The sequence below is a fragment of the Drosophila sulfurigaster genome, chromosome 2R (assembly GCF_023558435.1).
Source record: "Drosophila sulfurigaster albostrigata strain 15112-1811.04 chromosome 2R, ASM2355843v2, whole genome shotgun sequence".
NCBI lineage: Eukaryota > Metazoa > Arthropoda > Insecta > Diptera > Drosophilidae > Drosophila > Drosophila sulfurigaster.
In genome coordinates, this window is record NC_084882.1 from 24,938,353 (window position 1) to 24,962,644 (window position 24,292).

General features: G+C 39.7%; 4 protein-coding genes across 4 annotated transcripts in view; 1 reads left to right on the forward strand and 3 right to left on the reverse strand.

The window, feature by feature from the left end:
• Positions 1-24,292, reverse strand: part of LOC133838951 (uncharacterized) — a 183,708-nt gene that overhangs the window by 92,727 nt on the left and 66,689 nt on the right. The window lies entirely within an intron of this gene.
• LOC133837081 (probable aconitate hydratase, mitochondrial) lies at positions 7,534-10,118 on the reverse strand. Its single transcript, XM_062267737.1, has one exon. The coding sequence runs from the start codon at positions 9,987-9,989 to the stop codon at positions 7,617-7,619; it is 2,373 nt and encodes a 790-aa protein (XP_062123721.1). The 5' UTR covers positions 9,990-10,118; the 3' UTR covers positions 7,534-7,616.
• LOC133837343 (probable aconitate hydratase, mitochondrial) lies at positions 10,338-12,949 on the reverse strand. The gene has a single exon (XM_062268064.1). The coding sequence runs from the start codon at positions 12,855-12,857 to the stop codon at positions 10,494-10,496; it is 2,364 nt and encodes a 787-aa protein (XP_062124048.1). The 5' UTR covers positions 12,858-12,949; the 3' UTR covers positions 10,338-10,493.
• Positions 20,228-21,999, forward strand: LOC133837933 (UDP-glucosyltransferase 2). The gene is made up of 2 exons (XM_062268847.1): positions 20,228-20,534; positions 20,595-21,999. The coding sequence occupies exons 1-2, from the start codon at positions 20,288-20,290 to the stop codon at positions 21,902-21,904; spliced, it is 1,557 nt and encodes a 518-aa protein (XP_062124831.1). The 5' UTR covers positions 20,228-20,287; the 3' UTR covers positions 21,905-21,999.

A 24,292-nucleotide genomic window follows, 5' to 3' on the forward strand; every position in this document is an offset into this window, starting at 1 on the left:
AAGTGAAAAGTAAATTTACGCATAAGTCGCTGTAATGCACAGCGCAAAAATTTGAAGATATTTCCAACGGTGTGTGAGTGGGTGGAGAGTGTGAGAGTAACTTGCAAAAGAATATGAAATGACAAAAATGCGAAATGAAACGGAAGTTCAAGCTGATTTGTTTGCAGGCAAAGTCAGAGCAGCCACAAACATAGCCACACACATACACTCCATCGCCATCCGCATTCGGTAGACATTTTGCGAGCGGAAGCGGAAGTTGCGTTTCAATCGTGTGCGCCTGATGAAGTTATGACTAACAGCAGCAACTGAAATGCCTCACAACACATGTGGCTTGCCCTAAGCATTTCAATGTGAGTGCAAATAAATTTAGCATAACAATACTTTGCAATTTGTATACGCGCGCATACGCGGCGTATGCGTGTTATGTATATGATTTAAATATAATGCCCATACATTTTCGCACAACTTTAAAGATACCCACACCCACACAATACGATTTTTTTTCTCGTAATTTCTGAATATGAAATTCATTTGCTCATTTGACAACAATGATTTCAGTGGCGAGCATCTGCTTTGGACGTCGCGTCGCGGCATCGCATTTGAAGCGTTTGCGGCAAATCTTAAGCTCATTCCCTATTCATTGTGATTCATGGCCAGACACTGCGGTCCTTAATGGCGCAGTAACGTAATTAAAAAAGGCATTGCGGCGACAACACTTTTTACTTTCATTTCTTTTTTCTGATATAATACACAGAGACACTCACACACATACACACACTGACTGTCTCTCATACCAGATTGCGCTTGGAATGACAGTTGCAGTTGCACAATGACAATATCCTCGAGCTGTGAGCTCTGCTACAGGGCGCTCCAGCCCGCAAGGGGTGGCCATTGACTGCAGCGCCAGCACCAGCACCAGCAGCAGCAGCAGCAAATTGATTGCGATTGTTGAGTTGATTGGCAGGCAAAATATTCACACACACACACACACACACATGAACAGTGACTGCATGCGACACTCGCAAACAAAAACAGCGCTTTGTGGGTTTCATTGTTATTTTTTTTTTTTATGTGTATTTCCTCATCCCCGCTCTTACATTTTGTCACCATTTATTTTTTGTTAGCCGTTTAAATTAAGTTCGTTTTATCTTTTACATTGTTCTTTTTAGTTCTTTCTCTTTTTTTTTTTGGTGCTGCATTTAACACGCGCAATTTACAAGATGACAGATAGATTTCCGCAACTGTTAAAATTACACTCTTTTATTCTGCAAAGTTATGGGTCTTGTAATAAACTCTTATTTGCAGCTTAAGAACTCGACTTTTTGATCAATTACATTTTTTTTAAATTAAATTAATGATGTCAGTAATTTCTATTTTATCGAATTAGTTTTTTATATTAATACAAATAAAATAACACAATACTATATAACAAACTTTTTTGCTTTGTAGTTAATACATTAATATAGACTTCCTTTGATTGCTCAATTTCTTCAATGAACCATTTCGAATATCGTCTTTTAAAGTGGAGCGAGTTTCCACAACTTTAAACGTCCCACGTCAAGGTTCAGCAGATGCACCCACTGGGGTTAAATGCCAGAGACATATTAAGTATTTTAGAGCCAGTCCCTAGAGCGACCTCCTATTGCGCCAGGGAGCAGAAGCCATCAAATTAGCCTACGGGCATATAGCCAAAGTTTCGAAATTGTCTCAGGGCCTATGGCCAACAGCAGCCGATGGTCAACAACAGCAACAAATGTGAGAATGCTCACTCCAAGCCAAGAGTGAAGCGCGTGCCAAGTTGCCTATGTGTTTTTGCCAGTTTTTTTTTTATTGTTTTTATTTTATTTCATTTTTTTTGGCTCTTGCGCACTTTGAAATATTAAAATTAATAATGAATGCTGACGGCCTTCATTTGTATTAGTGTTTCCGCTGACTGTTGTTGTCGTTGTTACTGCTGTTGATGTAGTAAAGTGAAATCTTCATAATGAGCAAGCATTTTGTGATGTTTACTCTCTGGAATCCAATTCTAATGCATTCAAACCACGCGCATTCTCTTTTCCTTTACTAAATAGTTGAGATTTTTATTTCGTTTAGTCACTTTCCAGTTGAGTTTTTTTGTGTTTGCATATTTGCGGGTCTCATTTTAAGTTGCAATGATTTCATTTTTCTGCCAAATTAAATTTTATTTAACTGTTATGTCTGAAATTGGTAACGATTTTTATGGCATTTTTTATGTAGCGTTGTCCGCACATTCACATACACGCAAAAATTGGCGCTAATTTGTTTTTAAATTATTTAACAATTTTAGACTGCCAGTCAGTCCGTGTTGGCTCAAATTCAACCCAACCAAATTCAAGAATATTGTTCGACTGCCAAGAACAATCTAATTAGATGCTGCTGCCTCGACAGAGACGGACGACGACGACGACGATGATGATGACGCCGGATGCTGAATGCTGGATACCGATTTGCTTTATGCCACTTTCCTTGGCAACAGTTGTCGTTTATGGTTGCCAAAAGGGAATTTGGCAGGCAACATCTAAGGCTTTGGCCAGAGCAATGAATTTCGGACTGGGGGCTGCAGCAGCAGTTTTTGGATTTTGCTCGAAATTGGCTTAAGCAAAATGCAAATCTTGCCTAATAGTTTTTGCCTATATGCATAATTGTGCAAAACACATAAATTCACTTGTTTACAGCACTATTTTTCCAAATGTTAAATGTAGAAAATATTCCGGATAGAAATAAAATTATCCATTTATTACTATGCCAACTAGCTAATTTAGAAAATTCAATTTGAAATACCTTTTCATAGGCTCATTAATTTTATTTTTAATTAAATTCTTTTAGTAACAAAATTAGAAATAAATAAATGCATTCCAGTCGTTGAGTTATGGCAAGGCTTAAATACAGTTTGAAAGTAGCCAGCTTGTGGCTTTAATAGATGCATGCAGGGATTGCTTGCTGGTCGTAAGGGCAATTTATAATGAAATTATAAAATTTACGCTAGGTGGCACTTGTCAGGCTATTTGGCAGGGGTCACTGTGAGCTCTACTTGGAACTGAGCCTGGTCCTGGGCCTGACTCTGGGTCTGAGTCTGGGTCGGTGACTTGCATCAACTCAATTGCCAATTAAAGCGCATCAACATTAATGCTGGCCATGATAATAATGATGATAACGAGCTGCCGTCGACCATTGCACGTATGCCAACAACAACAATGGCGGTTATAGAAAGAGACCAAAAACAGATGTGCAAGAGAAAGCGAGAGAGAAAGAGAAAAGTCGCATCAAAATTGAGAGACAGAGAAAAAAGAAAGCATTGCCCATGATTGCCTCTGACTCTGGCGTTGACTGCGAACGCGGGCGTTCCAGTGGCGCTGACATGTCGCCCGCAATGTCGTGGTCCTTGTCGTCCTTGTTGGCCTGACGTCTGACGGTAAATTAAAAAGCATAAAGCTCTCGGACAAGCGAAACTGCCATCAGACAGACAGAGAAAGAGAGAGAGCGCGAGAGAAGGAGTGAGTGAGATCGCAAAATGGCAGCACGAAAATTTATGCACGACTTGCATATTAAACGTGTGTTAATTTTAGAGCAGCCAACAGCCATGATGCCATCTCCCTCTATGCTCAAGCTTCAACTTTTGCTCCTGCCTCTGTTGCACCCATTCTTCTGCGGCTAAAGCTGTGCGTTTTCCACAAAGGCGCTGTCAATTTTCATTGCAGTGGATGGCGGGCTTGCGGGACGGTCAACGCGTCCTCTTCAAATGGCGCATGAAACGTCATTCTGACTGACATTTGTGGTAGTCAGTGTACTGCCACTCGTTGTTGTTCTATTTTGTTTTTTGTAGTTGTTGCTGTTCTGCCTCAAGTCGACATTGTGTGTGTGCACTGCTAAAAAGTAAGTGAACACCACTCCACTTTTGTTGCAGATCTCAGCGTTGGCTGGTCATGCAATTTTCCAGTTCAAAAGCTTAAAACTAAATTAAACTTTATGACTTGCCACACAGCACAAAACAACAGCAGCAAAAGGATTTGCGCGAACTACAAAAAGGATTACATGTCATATGAAGAATAATGCGTGGATTCTCGTGTTATTGTTATAACCCGGCTTGTCGAATACCCCAAAAAGGTAGCAGCTGAGTATAGTAGACTTTAAATATAAAATAATTAGAAAAATTAAAACTAGAATATAGAATTTTATAACATTTTTATATTATATATTTGTACTTATAATATTAACAAATTAAGTTGAATTACTTTTTATTATTTACAGGATATTTTTATAGTTGAGCACGGTAAAGTGTTAATCAAATGACTTGGTTCGTTTGGTTTCTCGTGCTGACCAAATCGGATTATCGCAGTAAGGCAAGCAGCCGAACAAACAAATAAATGTAATGAGTCTAAGTGGTAACGACAAAAATTGTCAGACATTTTATTGAGCAAATATTAAAAATATTACGAATCGCTGGCCATTAAAGGCAGCCGTTGCTCAGAGCTCTTCAGTTGAAGAGCCAAAGACACATCTTTACACAGATGCTGGCCAAACAGACACAGATACAGAGAGTAGCAGAGACGCAGTTACAGATACAGATACAGATACAGATACGACGACTAAGGCAACCACTTAATGCTGATATGTATGAATGTGGCAAGCGAAAGGCAAAAAAGGAATAGAAGGGAGGAGTTCCCCCTCGCACACACATTCGCATTGTGAGATAGCAAACTTAATGTAATGGCCAAAAGAAGCAAGAAAGCAAACCAACACAAACATTTGTGATGCTCCTTCCTAACAGCTCCTTCTGATGCTTTTGCTGCTCATCCTTTTGTCGTCCTCTGTTTGCTGGACATGTGTTTCCAATGGTTTTTTGCGCCAACAGCTCTGCCATTTAAAAACGCACAAAACTTGGGCACAAGGCGAAAAACAAACTTTTGCTGCTCCAAAAGAAAAACTCAGCTTGGTTTGGCATTGCAGTTGCAGCGTTTATTTGATTTTTACACACCGATTTTGAGCTATTCTTTTATTAGATTTTCGCTTGGCGTTAGCAATTTCGTTGCATTTTTTTTTCGTTATTTTTTTTCCTGTGCTTTATATTTTTTCATCGTGTGCCGTCGTCCATCGTAGTTTGTTGGTAGTTTTGCCAGTTGTGAATTTGTGAGATTTGATTTTGAAATTGCCCAGACGAAAAGCGAATGGAACAGAAAAGAAAACAAATCGTATAACGAATGAAGGAGCAAGATGTTGAGATAGTAGTGGAGTAAGTGTGTACTCAGGCAATGATCCTACTAAAGATCCACTGTATTAGATAAGCAAAGACATTAACTCGGGTAAATATGTACGATGTTTATTCTTAAAGATTTGCTCATAGTAAATTTGATTAAAAAATACATAAGCTGCAATTTGCCAACAAATTTTTGCATTTCTCGTTTAACATTTGCCAGCATTTAAGTTGACATATTGGATAATTTGACATAACCCCAACTCGGCCATCTGCCAGCAATTGCAATTTAAAGCCATTACGCTAATAAATAATCTGCCACAAATTTTTGCCACATTGCCATCGATTTAATACTGTGCCACACATATTTCTATATGTATACATTCATTGAAGGAGTTACCAGAGTTTTCTTCTGCTGCAAGGCTAGAGATGCGCCCACTTAAAACCGTTACTCGACCCAACACATAGTGCGCACTATGTGTCTATATATATGTATGTATATATGTATGCTTTTTATAGATGTTTATGCTGTGACAGAGAAAACGCAAAAAAAAAATTCATATGTTGGTATTTCTGCTGCTTTCAATTGCTTTTGGCACGATATCAACGTTGCCATCGATGGCTGCTTTCAATATCTAATAATATTGCGCATACGCGCTGTGCGCCTGGCACCAAACCTCCTTGGCTGCTGTTGCTGCTGCTTCACTTACACTGAGTGCGTGTTGGCGCAATAATCAACAGTTATATTATGAATGCACAAACACATCGACAAGTACACACAAGTACATACATACATATGCATAGTATAGTAGAGTAAAGTAAAGTATATGCGATGTGCTCATAATGCGCATTTTAACCCCTTTCGTCGAGGGATAGAGGATAGAGAATGTTTGTGGCCAACAACGTTGAGCCACCGGCATTCCCCATATGACACTCCATCTAAGTGATACGATAAATTTGGGATTTTCTTTGCATTATGCGCAGATTTTGCTGATTTCTCTACCCACACAGATTTTTGCTCTGTTTTGCACGCTGCCAGCTTGAAACTTTTTTTAATAATAAATAAAAGTGCTTAACTTAATTCGAGCTGTTCAAAACGTTTTTCCCCCACACAGAATGTGTGGCAGCGTGTGCATGTATGTGTGTGTGTATTATGGATTTTTCGCTTGTATTTGCCCATTTTATTTGTTTCTTTGATTTACCCCTCCTCAGAATCAGACTCGAACTCTCTCTCATACACTCTCTCTAGCACAGTGTGTGGATATAATTTTTCGATTATTGTTGAGTTTTGGTTTTTTTTCTCCTTCCATTTTCCTTCTTTTCCTCTCTCATTCTGTGGCATTTGCGGCTGTTTACCTCGCCAGCGGCTAAAATGCAATTTATGTGCGTTGGATTTTTGTTTTTTTTTTTTCTTCTGCTTGGGTTCAATTTTAGTTTTCTTTTATGCTCATCCAATGTTATTGCCACTTGTCATTTGCGTGATTTACGCTTATAGCGTAGCAACCAAGTGAGTAATTCTCGATGCTTGTCAGCTGAACAAAATTCTTTATGAAACTTAATAATATTGTCATTCAGCTCTTGCCAAAATGTTCAAAAATAAAGAAAAATATACTGAAATGTTAATTACGAGTACAGTTCTCTTAAAAATTTTGCAATTTCACATAACAATTCAAATATTTGCACAAATATTACAAGAAAAAATTCAATATTCCAAAAGCAATTAAAATTGTAACACAAAAAGTTGAAAGGAAAAAAAACATTGTCCATATTCAAAGACTATCAAATAACAGACAATATTAAAAATCTATACGAATGAAAGATAATAAACTTTTCCTGTATAAGCAACAAACACACTTACACAGGGAATTCGAATAGAATGACGCAAGGATTAAATTCATATAAGTGCAAAGTATGCAAATGACAGAGACTCACATTGTTGGCGAGCAACGATAGAGATGCTTCGACTATCTGGCTTTGTTGGAGTAGCTGATGCTAGCAAATATTCGTAAATATGTTTAAGTCAAATTGCATAGCATGTCTAACGTTTGCTGTTTAGAAATCCAACACTCTTATGAATGTGTGCTTGGTTGTTGTGTCTTTTCAAATAAATTCAATTTTAAAAAATGTTCTATGAAACATTTTTCTTGTATGTTCTTCGCCTGTCACTTTTATAGGCTAATAATTGAAGTTCTTTAAATTTCACAATGGGTCTCACAAATTTTTCAGTTCGCATAAAAACCCAATTTAGTGTTATTTAAGCTTTTAATAATCATTTGGCAATTATTGTGAAAAACAAAAATTAAACTAAACAAAACTGGCAATAAAATAAATTAACAAATATATTTCAGCATTACGAAAACACAGTCGATTTACATGGAACACATGAACAAAAGTAAATTTCAAATTACTTTTTAGATTTTGCCAACATTTCCTTCATTCGATTTAGAGCGCTGCCAGCCTTAAACCATTCAATCTGTTCCGCATTAAAAGAATGATTTAGTTTTACTTTCTCAGAACTGCCACCAGTTTTAATCTCGCATTCGACTGGTTCTCCAGGTGTCAACTTAGCAAGATTGAGTAGAGATAATTTGCTGTTTGGTTGGATCTTGTCATAGTCACTGGCATTGGAAAATGTCAAAGCAAGTAGGCCTTGTTTCTTCAGATTAGTTTCGTGAATACGAGCAAAAGACTTTACTATGATTGCTACTCCACCAAGATGTCGTGGTTCTAGTGCAGCATGTTCTCGAGAAGAACCCTCTCCGTAGTTCTCCTCTCCGACTGCAACCCATTTAATGTTGTTGGCTTTATAGTCTCGAGCAACGTCGGGCACTGTTCCCCAATCATTACTTCGCTGATTCTTCACTTTATTCATCTCGTTGTTCTCAGCATTCACAGCACCAATAAACATATTGTTCGATATATTGTCCAAATGTCCACGATACTTGAGCCAGGGCCCGGCGGCTGAGATGTGATCAGTAGTACATTTTCCTTTCACCTTTATCAAAACTGTGAGATCGGTTAGATCTTTGCCATCCCATTTTTCAAAAGGCTGCAAAAGCTGCAGGCGATCCGATTTAGGATCAACGACAACCTTGCTGCTTCTGGTATCCTTTGGTGGAGGACTGTAAGTATTCTGACCGGGATCAAATCCCTTTGCTGGGAGCTCCTCGCCTTTGGGTTCCTTAAGCTTAAACTTTTTTCCTTTGCTGTCAGTCAATTCATCTTTCAATGGGTTAAAACTTAAACATCCAACAATAGAGAGGGCGGTTACCATCTCAGGACTAGTCACAAAGCAATGTGTTGCCGGATTCGCATCGTTTCGTCCGGTAAAGTTTCGATTATACGATGTGACAATGGTGTTCTTCTCTCCCATCTTCACGTCCTTGCGATCCCATTGCCCAATGCATGGTCCACATGCATTAGCCAAAACAGTTCCACCAAATTTGTTAAAAACTTCCAGAATTCCATCACGTTCAATCGTTGCTCGAACTTGTTCTGAGCCTGGAGTTACATTGAATGGTATTTTCGTCTTAAGTCCATGATCTATTGCATCCTGAGCAATGCTGGCACAACGTCCCATATCCTCGTAAGATGAATTTGTGCATGATCCAATCAGTCCGACTTTAATTTCCATCGGATAGCCGTTCTTCTCAGAGTTCTCCCCAAGCTTACTAATTGGATGTGCCAAATCCGGTGTGTAAGGTCCATTAACCAAGGGCTCTAATTTATCCAAATCAATGTCGATAACTTGATCGTATTTACACCCCTCATCTGGTACCAATAACTTTTTAAACTTTTGAGCTTCTTCAGCAATTGCTCCTCTTCCTGTAGCACATAGATACCTTATCATTCTCTCGTTGAAAGGGAACACTGATGTTGTTGCGCCTATCTCGGCGCCCATGTTGCAAATTGTTGCCATGCCCGTGCAAGAGATGGACTCACAGCCCTTTCCATGGTACTCAATTATAGCTCCCGTTCCTCCCTTAACAGTAAGTATTTCGGCTACTTTTAAAATAACATCCTTAGGCGAAGTCCAGCCACTGATTTTGCCAGTCAAATTAACGCCAATCACTTTTGGGCACTTCAATTCCCAAGGCATTCCAGCCATCACATCTACAGCATCCGCTCCACCTACTCCAACACAGAGACCACCTAGACCTCCCCCATTCGGTGTGTGAGAGTCTGTTCCTATCATCAGTAGTCCGGGGAAAGCATAGTTCTCCAATATAATCTGATGAATAATGCCACTGCCAGGTTTCCAGAAGCCCAATCCATACTTGGCACAAGCACTAGATAGGAAATCGTATACTTCTTTATTTAAGTCAATCGCTCGCTTTAAGTCCAGCTCGCCGCATTTTTGTGCTTCAATCAAATGGTCACAATGCACCGTTGACGGCACAGCCACCTTACTTAATCCAGATGAGATGAACTGCATCAACGCCATTTGCGCTGTTGCGTCTTGCAGTGCCACTCGATCGGGACGTAACAACAAATATGATTTTCCTCGCTCAATTTCCTGCCCGCTAGGGTCTTCAATATGAGAGTATAGAACTTTCTCCGATAAAGTAAGTGGACCATCTAAACGTTTCTTTATGCATTCCAATTTCTGGCTTAACAGTCTATATGGCAAGGGATTTCCTTTTTCGAGCCTGCACATTTCAACACCAGAGGCCTTCGAGCTCATCGACATATTCCATGGACTCATCAAGGGTTTAACAGCTTTTCGGCATAGTCTGCGCACCCTTTCGGCGGTTTGTGAAATTATCTTTTTAGACATGGTGAGTAAAAATAATATTTTTTAAATAAAATACAAAATGTAAGATATCAAAAACTTGAAGTAATTTTGTCACAATGTTGAATGAAAACTAAAACTCTTTATAAAGAATAGGGGAATTTGAAGTTAATCGAAAAGTCTATTATTTTTAGAAAAAGTAAACAAGTCAACAGTTTACGTCAATATAATAACTGTTGAAACTGTAAGGAACAAAGGCTTTAGAAAATTACAAATACATTTGACAAAAACTTACATCCATATGCACATATAATTGACCAAAAATGCTGGATACTTGAAATTCTAAAATATAATCAAAATAATGAAAGCATAATAATGATAAAAGCGATAATGAACTCCAATATTACATTTCTTTATTTTTCTTTCAAGTTTTATTTCTACGTAATTTAAACTAAGAGACTTTATGAAAAATTAACAATTTTTAATGTTTATTTTATGGTTTCAATCAATACTACACACATATAATTTCTTTACATTTAATTTTACTCATTATTTTAATTTACTTAGCGTCTCCTTCATTCGATTAAGAGCGCTGCCAGCTTTGAACCATTCAATCTGTTCCGCATTAAACGAATGATTTAGTTTTATTTTCTCAGAACTGCCACCAGTTTTAATCTCGCATTCAACTGGTTCTCCAGGTGTCAACTTAGCAAGATTGAGTAGAGATAATTTGCTGTTTGGTTGGATCTTGTCATAGTCACTGGCATTGGAAAATGTCAAAGCAAGTAGGCCTTGTTTCTTCAGATTAGTTTCGTGAATACGAGCAAAAGACTTTACTATGATTGCTACTCCACCAAGATGTCGTGGTTCTAGTGCAGCATGTTCTCGAGAAGAACCCTCTCCGTAGTTCTCCTCTCCGACTGCAACCCATTTAATTTTGTTGGCTTTATAGTCTCGAGCAACGTCGGGCACTGTTCCCCAATCATTACTTCGCTGATTCTTCACTTTATTCATCTCGTTATTCTCAGCATTCACAGCACCAATAAACATATTGTTCGATATATTGTCCAAATGTCCACGATACTTGAGCCAGGGCCCGGCGGCTGAGATGTGATCAGTAGTACATTTTCCTTTCACCTTTATCAAAACTGTGAGATCGGTTAGATCTTTGCCATCCCATTTTTCAAAAGGCTGCAAAAGCTGCAAACGTTTTGATTTAGGATTTACTATAACTTCGCTCCTTTTACCTTTGGGTGGAGGTGTATAAGTATCTTCCCCAGGATCAAATCCATCACAAGGAAGCTCATCAGCCTTAGGCTCTTTAAGTTTAAACTTTTTTCCTTTGCTGTCAGTCAATTCATCTTTCAATGGATTGAAACTTAAACATCCAACAATAGCGAGGGCGGTTACCATCTCAGGACTAGTCACAAAGCAATGTGTTGCCGGATTCGCATCGTTCCGACCTGTAAAGTTTCGATTATACGATGTGACAATGGTGTTCTTTTCTCCCTTCTTCACGTCCTTGCGATCCCATTGCCCAATGCATGGTCCACATGCATTAGCCAAAACAGTTCCACCAAATTTTTGGAGTACGTCCAAAATTCCATCACGTTCAACCGTTGCTCGAATTTGTTCTGAGCCTGGAGTTACATTAAATGGTACTTGCGTTGTCAGACCATGATCAATTGCGTCTTGAGCAATACTGGCACAACGTCCCAAATCCTCATATGAAGAATTGGTGCAGGAGCCGATAAGTGCGACTTTTATATTCATCGGATAACCGTTTTTCTCAGAGTTCACTCCAAGTTTACTAATTGGATGTGCCAAATCGGGTGTGTAAGGCCCATTTACTAATGGCTCTAATTTATCGAGATCGATCTTAATAACTTTATCGTATTTACACCCTTCATCTGGTATTAGCATCTCCTCATACTTTTCGGCTTCTTCAGCAATGGCGCCTCTTCCGGTAGCGCACAGATACTTCACCATTCTCTCGTTGAAAGGGAACACAGACGTTGTTGCCCCTATCTCGGCACCCATGTTACATATAGTCGCCATGCCCGTGCAAGAGATTGATTCACAACCCTCTCCATGGTATTCAATGATTGCTCCCGTTCCACCCTTAACTGTAAGTATCTCTGCTACTTTTAAAATAACGTCTTTAGGTGACGTCCAGCCACTGATTTTGCCAGTCAAATGAACTCCAATTATATTTGGACACTTCAATTCCCAAGGCATTCCAGCCATGACATCTACAGCATCAGCTCCACCTACTCCCACACAGACACCACCCAAGCCTCCCGCATTGGGAATGTGAGAGTCGGTGCCTATCATCAATAGCCCTGGGAAAGCGTAGTTCTCAAGAAGAATTTGATGAATAATGCCACTGCCTGGCTTCCAAAAGCCCAATCCATACATGGCACTTGAGCTTTGCAGAAAGTCATAGACTTCTTTGTTATTGTCAATTGCGCGTTGTAAATCCAGCTCACCAGATATTTGAGCTTCGATCAAGTGATCACAGTGAATAGTTGATGGCACAGCCACCTTACTTAATCCAGATGAAATGAATTGCATCATCGCCATTTGAGCTGTTGCGTCTTGCATCGACACGCGATCTGGGCGTAACAATAAATATGATTTTCCTCGTTCAATCTCCTGTTCATAGGGATCTTCTAGATGAGAATAGAGGATCTTTTCGGAAAGAGTCAAAGGATGATCTAAGCGGTCCCTAATGCATTCCAGATTCTCATAGAGTTTTTTGTAAGGTAAAGCAGTATCTGGTTCGAGGTTTGTCATAGGAACAGCGTCGGATTTAGAACTCTTGTATGATTGCTGGCTCATCAATGGACCAACAGCTTTTCTGCAGAGTTTTGGCACTGTTTTTGCGGCTTGAGCGAAGATCATCGTGGACATTATCAAACACCTTTTTAATATGTGATTTATTTTTTATTGTGATTTTGTTGAGTTTGTGTTCTATAGAGTTTAGCAACTGTTAGAAAATGTCAAATTTTGACAGCTTAAGCTTCTTTGAAAGAACAATGTAACGTTGAGCATCTGCGAAATCCAAATTCAATCCTTGCACGAAGTTAAAGTCAGCATTCTGTGTGAGTGCCTGAGGGTTGCATACATGTCAAGGGAATTGAAACTCTGCTGAAACTACTCGAATGCCATGCCCCATGCAGCAATGGTAGCTACAATCTGACGGGATTCATATGTGCCAGAGGCCAACTGTCGTTCACCTACAATACAAGTGGCAAAGAGCTGGACAACACACGTCATTTACTTATGATGGGCGACGAGCAGAACAGTGCAGTGAAGGCAGGAGATGGAGAGAGCACAAAGTGTCAACGGCAAGTGAGAGATGCACAACGAAACTGTGGCTCTGCAGCCAGCCAGCGATTGTGTTTGCCACAGTGTGCCGAGTGTCATAATGGATGGAGCTGGACACACTACACGTTGGACAATGGTCAGCCAGACCGGTAGTTGGCTGCACCACATTCAATTGAAATTGACGTGCCTGTTTGCCACAATGCTGTTGACAAGGGTCGCCTGTCCAAAAGGGGTGGCAGGAGAAGGTTGTTGTACTAGTAAGTAGGCAGTGGCTGTAACAATGCCAAAAATTGATTGCCAACTACTTGGCACACTATACACACACACACTAGCTCAACTCAGAAAACTTATTTCATATGACAAACCAAGCATCGAACTTGCCACAACGTTGACTATGATTTTCTATAATTGATGGATTCAATTTTGCCCCCAAAAACGGAACACACAAAATTGCATAGTTGACCCTCGACCAATTGGATTTGGTTCACGATTCTGGTTTGCCGTTTTGTAATCTTGATAGAGATACCCAGCAAAATGATTTCTTCTATATTTATCAATCTAGATTTGCCTTTGCTGCTATAGTACCAGTGGCATACCCATTTGTAGCCTTCATTGATTGAGGGATATAAAATGTCAAGGCTGTGGATATTGTACTTCAAAAATGACAATTTAGTGTACTCATTTGATTGGTCACAAGTCACAAAATGAAAACTATCCAATTAGCTTAAATATATTTGCTTCTAATTTCATCAAAAGCTTGTAGATCAAATGGTACAGACTGGCCTTTGCTTCGTATGCTTTTAAATTATTGCCTTCAAAAACTTTTCCCATAAATTCCAAAAACTTATTGCCTGCGATTGAACTTGCAAGTTAAGAAATAGTAAAAAAAACTGCTCGCCCTAAAACAAACACCTATGCGTAGATATACGCTACGCTTTTAACCACAAGCTTATATCTTTTATTATAGTAATTGTATTATACATTAGTGGGCTAGCATTATGGTACTTTGTATTAAAATAAATATGTTCCATATGATTTTGTTTTGGGAGTTTCTTCATTTGCTGCGAAGCGCATTGGAGTTTCGTTTGGCTCTTGTCATTTTAAGTTTTTTACTTTGTCGACTTGTTGTCTGATTGGGGCGCAAAGTAAATGCAGCTGCAGTGGGAAAATGCTTGAAAATTGCTGAGAAAATTTATGTACTGTCCCGTTGAGTGTGGTGGGCAGAACTGAACGAGCATGCGGCTGGCTGTGGCACTGTGGTATCGGTGGTGTCTGTGGCCAAAGTTGCAACAAAACTGAAACTTTGCGCTACACAAAAAAAAAAAAAACAAGAAAAAAGAATGTTAATCCTCGTTTTTGCAGAAGCTGGCGAACAATACGTTTGTTTTTTGCTGCCATTGCGCCGTTGCTGCTGCAGCCTCAGCACAGCTTGCGGTAAAACTTTTCAATAATATTCCCAAAAGTCCAGTCCAGTCCAGACGTCGACGACGATGCCGACAACGACGACGACGACAGCGATGACGATGTGGACAACGAAAAGGATGCGAAGAGACAACTGCAGCAGCAGTAACGGCAGCGGCAACGGAAGTGCCGCCATAGTTGGACATATAGCATAGCATAGTTTCTGGTGTTCCAGCAGCCATATTGCCATAATACTCGAAAATAAATAGTGCACATTTATATGAATTCCGATAGACAAACTCTCGCTCAATAAGCTATTAATTTTGATCTAAGTTTAATATAAGAATTAATATTTGTTGTTAACAATAATTTTATTAGAAAATTGTTATATAAATGTCATCTTATTATGATGCTAAGTTTAATAATAACTTTATTAAATGCCCCACTAAGAAATATTTGTACAAAAAAATTATTTCAGAGAATATTGTGGAAGTTATTTAAATGCTTCTAAAATGAAAAATGTTAATCTTTAAACGTAAATACGATTTCTGGAATGTGTTGAACGTTTGGCAATTGTTGGTGCCCATGCAATTGACCAGGACACCCACGAGTGCAGCTTTGTTTTAGTGTGCCCGGCAGACAAATTCAGCATTTCCCACACACGTGGCTTTGGCGATTTCCTTTTGTGCAAACATATTTTACCGCAATTGCGCCACACGAGTTCCAGCGCCATTGAGCCGTAAGTAACTGAGCCACACCCACTACGCTCAGCCGCATCACCATAATGAAACTGAGCCCCCTTTTGTGTATAAATATGGATTTTTTTTCTTCCTACTACCGGCTTTGCACACCCCACCAAGTGCGTCTAACTGCAGGCAATAACTCGGCCACAGTTTGCTCCTGCCTCATGACTCCTTCCACACAATTCCAGCTTCAGTTTCAGCTCCCATCTACATCTTCTTGTTTTAATTCTGTTTTGTTTTTCCTTCCATCCACTAAGCTCTTTTGTTTCTCACTTACTGCCATCGCTGCGCTCCGATGACGTTGCATTAGAGCCAACTGTTAGTCAACTGGCACACCTGGCACCTGGCAACCGCCACCTACCACCTACCACCTACCACCTGGCACCTGGAATGGTCCGACCCTGTTTGGCCTGTTTGATTGCATGCAGCGTCGCTTTTATCCGCATTGTTTCCGTCAATAGCCGCATTTGTGCGGGTCAGTTGAGTAAAAAGAAAGCAAAGTCGGCTACGTTGACCAACTGCGAAAAATGCACCATTCTCTGCTGGCTGCTGTTGTGGCTGAAGCTGTTAGCCGCACATAATTAGATTTAATTTTTCAGTTTCCTATTCCTACCTACTGCCTATTGCCCGCGGCCCCACTGCGTGCAAGTAAATGACTCCATTTAGTGGCCCAGAAAATTATGAGCGTCAGTCTTAAAGAGTAGCAAAAATATAATTCATGATGATCTATGGGCATTAAAGCAAAAGAGTTGTTAAGTAGAGATACTTGAGAGTTCTTTCCACGCAGTTATTCGCTCGTCCTTTAGCTAGCGATTTAAGCTTGTTTATTGAGTGAAGTATCCACCGAAAAAGAGGCGAAAAAACCCAATGCGCTCCATGCTCTGGGTAGTTACTTTCCAACGTAAATAACCTTTCAGTGAGCAGCACTTAAAAATACGCAAATTTATTGCCCATCTTCGCATTGCTGGCTTGCGACTCAAGGCGGCGGCGCCGGCGGCTGGCGGATTCATTCGTTGAATGGCGCCCTATGTCCATCAAGTCAACGATAAACCCTTGGTTTTTATGCCACTATCATAATACGAGTATGTACACAATAATTATTCCCCGGATGGATTATAACGTGAACACAAAACGAACGAGCGTAAAAAATTCTTGAACTGTAGCTGAACGCCGTTGAACTCCCTGAGCTTGAGGTCCGATACGAAGACCAGTCTCTGAAGTACGGACGCAGTCGAGCGCAACAAAAAATGGATAAGAAACAATGAGAGGCGAATTGTGCTTTAGCAAATACTTGCTTTAAGCCAAGCAAACTGCCTCTTACACGCCCCAAAGGCAGCAAGTATAGTTTTATGCTACTTTGGCTCATGTTCGGCATCCTTTATTTCTTGTTCTTAGTTCACCTTCAACACGATGCACATAAATTTGCAGCATACTTGTGGCCGCCGCCGTGTGTAGCATCCACACTTGATTAAGACGTACGCATAAATTTGTAGCATACTTGCAGGCTGAAGGTCTTACACAAACACAAACACTCATACACACATACACACAGACTAGTTCATAGTCATAGTCATTGCACAGCAAGAGCGCTTTTTAATTTCCTGTTGCAAGTAATATAGAGAAAAGTGATTCCAATTACTTTGAGAGTAACTTTACTTTGTTTTACAACTTACTTGAGAGAAAAAACCAAGAAACAATATCAATATAGTGCTGAATATCAAAGCAAAGAAATAATTTAGATTAATATTAATATTGCTTGAAGTGTGCTTTCTCTGAAAAGAAAAATTAGATTAAAAATATACTCTTCTTTTAAAAAATTCTTATTTTATAAAGTAACGAGTATTTATTTTAAATAACATAACAAAATTAATTTCACTGTGGAAAATATCAAAATATAATTTTTACAAACGAAATTAGAGTATACTTTACGCGACTTGATGTAGTTAATTTGTTCTTTTAGGTTGAGCTATTCGGAAGCTTTTGCTGGCAACACCAATGCCATCATCTTGCTCTAGATATTTTTGTGAAATCCGGAAATTGTGCTTATGCAATTGTCATTGGCGTAAGTGCACGGGTGCTTGTCCATATCCGGCCAAAAAGGCAACGCCCCTTCAAAAATGTCAATGCGTCCGCATTGGAAAAGACAAAAAACAAAAAAAAAAGTGAGCAATAATAAAAGGAAATGTCGGAAAATTGCAACTGGATGGCTGCGAGCTCAACTCTCGGGCCATAGACAATGGTGCGTAATTTGCTGAAATGTTAAGTAAAACGTAATAGCTGGGAATTGACAAAGTCGCTACTGGGGAATCTGAACTTGCATCTTACCAATGCAATGCCCAGTGCAATCCGTTCGCCTGTCAACAGCAATAAAAGTCAATTGTCAGTGTTGTCTGGCATTTCGTTTTCTAGTTTTTTTTCTGTTCTCTATCTTCTTCTTTGCTTTAGTTTCTGTTCCTATCAGAAATTTCAAGAATTGTATCTGCCTGAGCGAGTTGACAGTATGCAGCTTCAGTTACACCTGAAACTGCAGACTATGCAACACGCAACTGTCACTTAACATTTTGTCAAGTCTGACACACACACACACACACGCACTTGGGTAGAGCTGACAAACTATGCATCATACAACGGAAATGAAAACAAATGAAAAATGATTTTCGTTGATTCACAAATTGTTCCAATGCCATTTGGGTATTTTCCTTGAAAATCCTCAGTTGTTTTTGCCAGTAGTTGCCGACTTTGCTGTCTTTGCTATTTGCTGTTGCTATTGCTATTTGTGTTTGGCCAGACATGTGCGCCAAATGCTTGTTGCAAACAATGCTTAAAGCCTTGTCAACAGCGCAGCTGTAGAAGCCATATCTTTTATCTTGGACTCCTAGCAACATAAGCCTGGCTAATAATAGTCCAGACACTTGATCATAAAATTCAGCACTTGCTGTCTCTATTTCTTCATTTTATATTCCTCAAAGCATCCTGTTGCTTTTAGTTATTCTTCTGATTAAACTTGTTGCTAGGAAGTTGGCCACATGCGGCTAAAGACACCTTTTTTTAACTGTGGATATTTATATAAGTGACTTACAGTCGACAATGGACAAAAAACTCATCCCTAAGCACTTGTAGAGCGCTCGTCTATAACAATGATTCCATTAAAGAAAAACATAAAAAGAATTGTAAACCGTATTGGGACAAGAAGAATAAAAAAAACCAAAACATAAGAAGAAGGTAGACTCATTCCCTTTTAAATTTGTGGTACGCTTTGTATTCATATTTATTTTTATTTTTTTTGGTGAAAATAATCAGGCAACTTAATTGAATTAAGTAACAAGGCAAGGCAAAGCATAATAGGCGACAAAAGAAAAGGCCAGATGAAAGCACAGAAGCAGCGGTAACAGCAACAACAACAACGACAGGAACAAGACGCAAACACAAAATTCGTGAAAAAGGAGTGAAAATGTGCGCAAGAAGGCAAATAAAATTTAAGTGAAAACAAATAGACCACTCCGTTGGATGCCAGGGGTTGGGATGAAGATGAGAACAAGAACAAGAATGAGCATGAGGGTGGAAGAGCTGTGTGTGTGTGGGTGTTCCATCAGCTACCCACAACAGCTCGACCTTATTTATAAATTAACAGTAACAATTTTTCCCGCCGGACATACACTTAACATTTTTGCGAGCATAAAAGTTTAATATTTTGTTTTTTTCTGTTCTTCGTTATTTTGTGTTCTGTTTTTTTGCTTCGTTTTTCCTGTTGGCATTGCTGGCGAAAGGAAACCCGGACAAGGTCCTTTACCGTCGCTTAAGCAAATAGTTTCTTTTCTTAGGCATCGTTGGATGCTACAGCTCCAGCAACAGCAACAGCTCTTCTGCTTGGCCAGTTTCACGCGCATTGGCCACAGCCCACTTCCAGATGGCCGCCTACTGCTGCATTGGACCATCCGATGGTCCCTATGGTGTGGTCTGGTGTGGTATTTGTGTCGTCCTGTTTCCTGTTTTTGCGTTTTGTTTTTAGTTGCCTGCTTTACCTTCGTTTGTTTGGCCTGCACTTCGCACGCACTCACTTTGGGGAATTTACCTAGCACTTTTGTCTTCGTCTTCACAAGCTCTTTAAAAATATGATCAACTTTAAGAACTTGCCTTATTACTATTCGCAATTACTTTGTAAATGACTGGCCAATGCGTGAGCGTCTTGAATGCTAATTTCAAATGTACTTATGGCAAAATTCATGTTTTAGTTCACGTAGTGATTGATTTAACATTTAAAGTGTTCTCTGCATGTTTCCACTTGGAGAACTTTTGCTGTTTTTATTACTGCTGATAAAAGGTAAATAATGATGTGATAAGAGCTGATGAAGACTAACGCCTGATGGGTTACTATCCGATTAGGTTTTTCATGAATGATGAAATGTTTGCCCATAAGCTTGCAATTTTTTAAGTCTATCTTATCTACAATTCTTTTATTGAAGGAAATTCCTTTTGTAATAGATATTAAATAAAATACTTTCAGTATTTTAGGTAATTTCAAATTGTTTTAATCAGCCCACAATATAATTAACAATAAAAAGTATTTAAATCGCTCTCTTTCATACTCTTGCCTATTTAATAACCAAAGCCCATGCCGTGAAAAAATAGCTGACATCATGATTGCAAGTAAAAAACTGATCAGCAAACTTTGCAAGCGGGTAGATTCCGTAAGCGTGATTAGACATATTTTTTCGTCAAACCGAAAGCTTGCTTATCAGCGAAAAGCTCGAGCCAGAGAGACAACTAGTTATTCGCTATAAAACTTGCGGTAGTAGCGAATGAGAGCTCAGTTGATGATGTGATGTTGGTGTTGTGAGATCAAACGAGTTACACAAACAAAAGCTCATCATGAAACTATTGCCGCTATTGTTACTGACCTTGCTAGGTCTTTTCCACCTTGCGCCGCAGACGCAGGGGGCGAAAATATTGTTGACTTTGGGTTTTCCGGGTCGCTCCCAGTATATTTTTGTTGAGTCGTACTTCAAAGCATTGGCAGCCCGTGGACATGAAGTGACCGTCATCAGCCCCTTTAAAAACAAACCTGTTCCCAATGTTAGATTCATACTCGCTCCCAAAATTAATGATCATTACGATGGTAAGTAATAAACATAGATTTTGATTTAAAATAATACTACAATATTCTATTCATTTATAGAAATTCTTGCGGGTATGAATGTTCCTGGCATTTGGGCACAACAGAAAGTCTTCTCAGAGATGCTTGTAAATATCTGTGATTGTGTTCTCTCTGAGCCAGCTGTTCAGAAACTGATGCATTCCGGTGAAAAGTTCGATGTGGTCTTGGCCGAGATGGTGCAGACAGAATCTTTATTTGGACTGGCACAACATTTCAATGCATCGCTCATTGGCTTCTCAAGCTATGGCAATGATTATCGTATTGATCTTCATATGGGAAATATATCGCCGCTTTCCTATAATCCACTACCCACATTGCCTCTTTCGAATCCAATGACATTTTCGGAACGTCTTAGTAACAAATGGGAAGTTTGGGTGGAAAAAGCCGCTCATTACTGGATCCACTCGCCAGCTATGGAAAAGCAGTATGCCAAATACTTCCCCAATGCGAAGAAGACACTCGATGAAGTCTTGGATAGTTTTGATTTCATGTTACTGGGCCAGCATTTTACTCTGAGTTATCCACGACCCTATTTGCCCAACATGATTGAAGTAGGCGGACTTCACATTGCTCACAAGCCGAAGCCACTGCCGGAGGATATCAAACAGTTTATTGAGAGTTCACGTGATGGTGTCATTTATTTCTCATTGGGATCGAATGTGAAGAGCAAAGATTTGCCACAGGAAACGCGTGATACTCTATTGAAAGTGTTTGGAGGTCTCAAGCAACGTGTACTTTGGAAATTTGAGGATGACAACATGCCCAACAAGCCGGACAATGTGTTCCTCAGCAAATGGTTCCCGCAACCCGACATTCTGGCTCACAAAAATGTTAAGCTTTTCATCAGTCATGGTGGACTTCTGAGTACCATTGAAAGTGTATTCTTTGGCAAGCCCATTTTGGGATTGCCCGTTTTCTACGATCAGTTCATGAATGTCAAACGCGCCGAGCGCATGGGCTTTGGTCTGGGATTGGATCTGCAGAACCTAAAGCAGGCCGAGTTGGAGAAAACCATCAACACTCTGCTAACCACGCCAAGCTATGGAAATGCTGCCGCCCTCATCTCAGAACGCTATCGCGATCAGCCAGAATCATCGCTGGAACGTGCAGTTTGGTGGACGGAATACGTGATCCGTCACAAGGGAGCTCCACATATGCGGGCGACATCGCGAGATTTGAATTTCTTCCAACTGCATGGCTGGGATACCTCTGCGGTGCTACTTGGTCTGCCGCTTCTAGCACTTGTTGTGCTGGTCAAGCTGAGCTGTTGGCTGCTTAGAAAAGTCTTTGCAACAAAACCAAAACGAACTGATAAGCAAAAGAAGCATTAGGGACATTTAATTTTATCAAATTATCAATTTGTTATCAATTGTATAGTTGCTACCAATTAAGTAATCGTATTAAATTGAATTGCTGTATTGTGAAATTATCTGTCACTTATTGGGGTCATACAGTCTGATAAGATGTTTTCACAATAAAAACTTTAAAAGCACCGTTATAAATAAGCAGAATAGAAAAGCGGTTTGTATACTGAAATTTTGTAGACCAAGATAAAAGGTAATTGACCTTCTTTAAGTAGTACAAAGCTGCGAGAATAGATGAGATAGTTCTTATCGACTGCTTATCTACGAATAAACATAATACATTTACTAAATATACGTAAACAAAAAGTAATGAAACACTAAAAATTAAGTTATTTCAGAAAAAAACAAATAATCAATCTAAAAATTTAAATAAACATCAACGAGTTTTATGTTATAACATGTCATAAATAAACTCATTATTCAAGCTAAATATATATAGAAGCTAAAAACCCGTTTAATCTAATCAATCTACTCAATGAATTGCTGTGAAGTAGCGCGCTTAATTTAGATTGTGCATGTGTGGGAAATGTTTAATGCATATAGCTCTGGAACAAACAAAATACAAGCAATTGAAGCAAAGTGCCCACAGCGGTTGCTTGTTTGGTGCGTATACGTAACTTTAATCGAATTGACATTGAAAAATATTAAACGAATGCAATGAATTTATACACAGCACTCACTCGTTTGTTTATATTCTTGTTGCTGAATTTATTCACAGTTCGTTTGAGCTGGGAAAGTTGATGGAAATTAACAAGTCAAAACTTTATCTTAATTGCAGACAGGTTTTTGTATCGAATTTATTTTTCTTTTCATTCGTTTTTTTTTGCCTTACGCTTGGTTGACAGTGCTACATGTGTCGGTTGTTGCCAGAACATGTGCCCCTAAATCACTGGCTTTTTATCAACTTTAACTTTGAAACTGAATTCAAATGCTACATTCGCTTTTTTCTGTATCGCTCTCTCTCGCTTTTTGGGTGTCTTGTTCTCTCTCTCTCTCTCTTGGTCTGTGGTGGGTGTGGGAGTTGCCACTAACAACCGGGTGGCCGAAAAAGTCGCACTGGCCACTTTGCACTAAGTACTCACACACAAAATTCCGTTTGAAGTTTGCACCGGCCACACCTGCAGAGCCAATGTGCCCCATCACCATACGCTCTTTCTCCCTCTTGAATCGTTTCCTCTATGGTTGCATATACCTGGTGGCTGCCTTCTAGTTACACGTACTATACACCGCGCCCGGCTTGTAAATTGTATCCGTTTCAGGCACATAAATTGTTGTCAACTTCCGTTGGCTGCGACAACGTCGCCGGCACTGACCACTTCTAGTGCTCCTGCGTCCAGCTTCCTATACTCCGTGTGGCGTACGCTTTGACTTGAAAGCAACTCACTTGGCCAGGTCCAGGGCGTTTGTCTTTTTTTGTTCGGAAAAACTTCTGGCTCGCTTGTTAGATTTTTATTTTATTTTTTCGTTTTTTTTCCCATTCGCTGCGCTGTGCACTCGCTGCAGTTTCAGGTTCAGCTTCCAACTCCAACGTAATTGAATTTTTAATCTCGTTTATAGTCAAGTGATCTCTGGCATACACTACCCGTGTACAACTGCGCATATTTTACGTGCCTGGCGCCCAGGACGCCAACGTTCAGTTTTCACCTCCTACTCCAACAGTTTTTGGGAGGAAGGCCCTGGAATCGGTTGAGCCAAATGCATGGTGCAAATAAAGTTGGCTTGCTGTCAGGACCGACCGTTGGACCCATGGCCTCATAATGAGCCCCCATCGTTATGCTAAATAGTTTGAAAAAGGTAACTTTAGAGCCCGGCCAACAAAACGGGTTAATGTGCATCCCAGCCCACCCAAAAAACTGCATATATATTCAACTTTTTGACTGTAATAAAATATTTCATATAATACAATTTGTGGGCGTGACCAAACAGATGGCTCTAAATTACCAGTTGCCAGTTATAAGCTAGGAGTTACTGACTTTGGTTCAAACCTGAAACTGTTCCATGCAAATGTTTTAATAAACTTGTGCCAGATTATGCACATGCAGATAATCTATAGCTCTCTCTCGCTCGCTCGCTCGCTCTCTCTCTCTGTCTCAGTCTGAAATCCCTTCGCTGAATGCCTGAAAAATGAGTCCAAAACTTTAACAGATTGCAAATTAAGTTCCGGGTGCAATCGGGCGTAACCCGGGAATGTCGTGTCAAAGGCTTGTAAACGATTGCATCATTAACTTGCTTACGTGCGAGTTGTGGCAGGGAACGAAGAAAACGATGGAGAGTACGACGTAGACGTAGACGTGGACGACGACGGCAACGACGACGAAGGTATGGTTCAATTAAGGCGTAATTATAAGCAGCTCG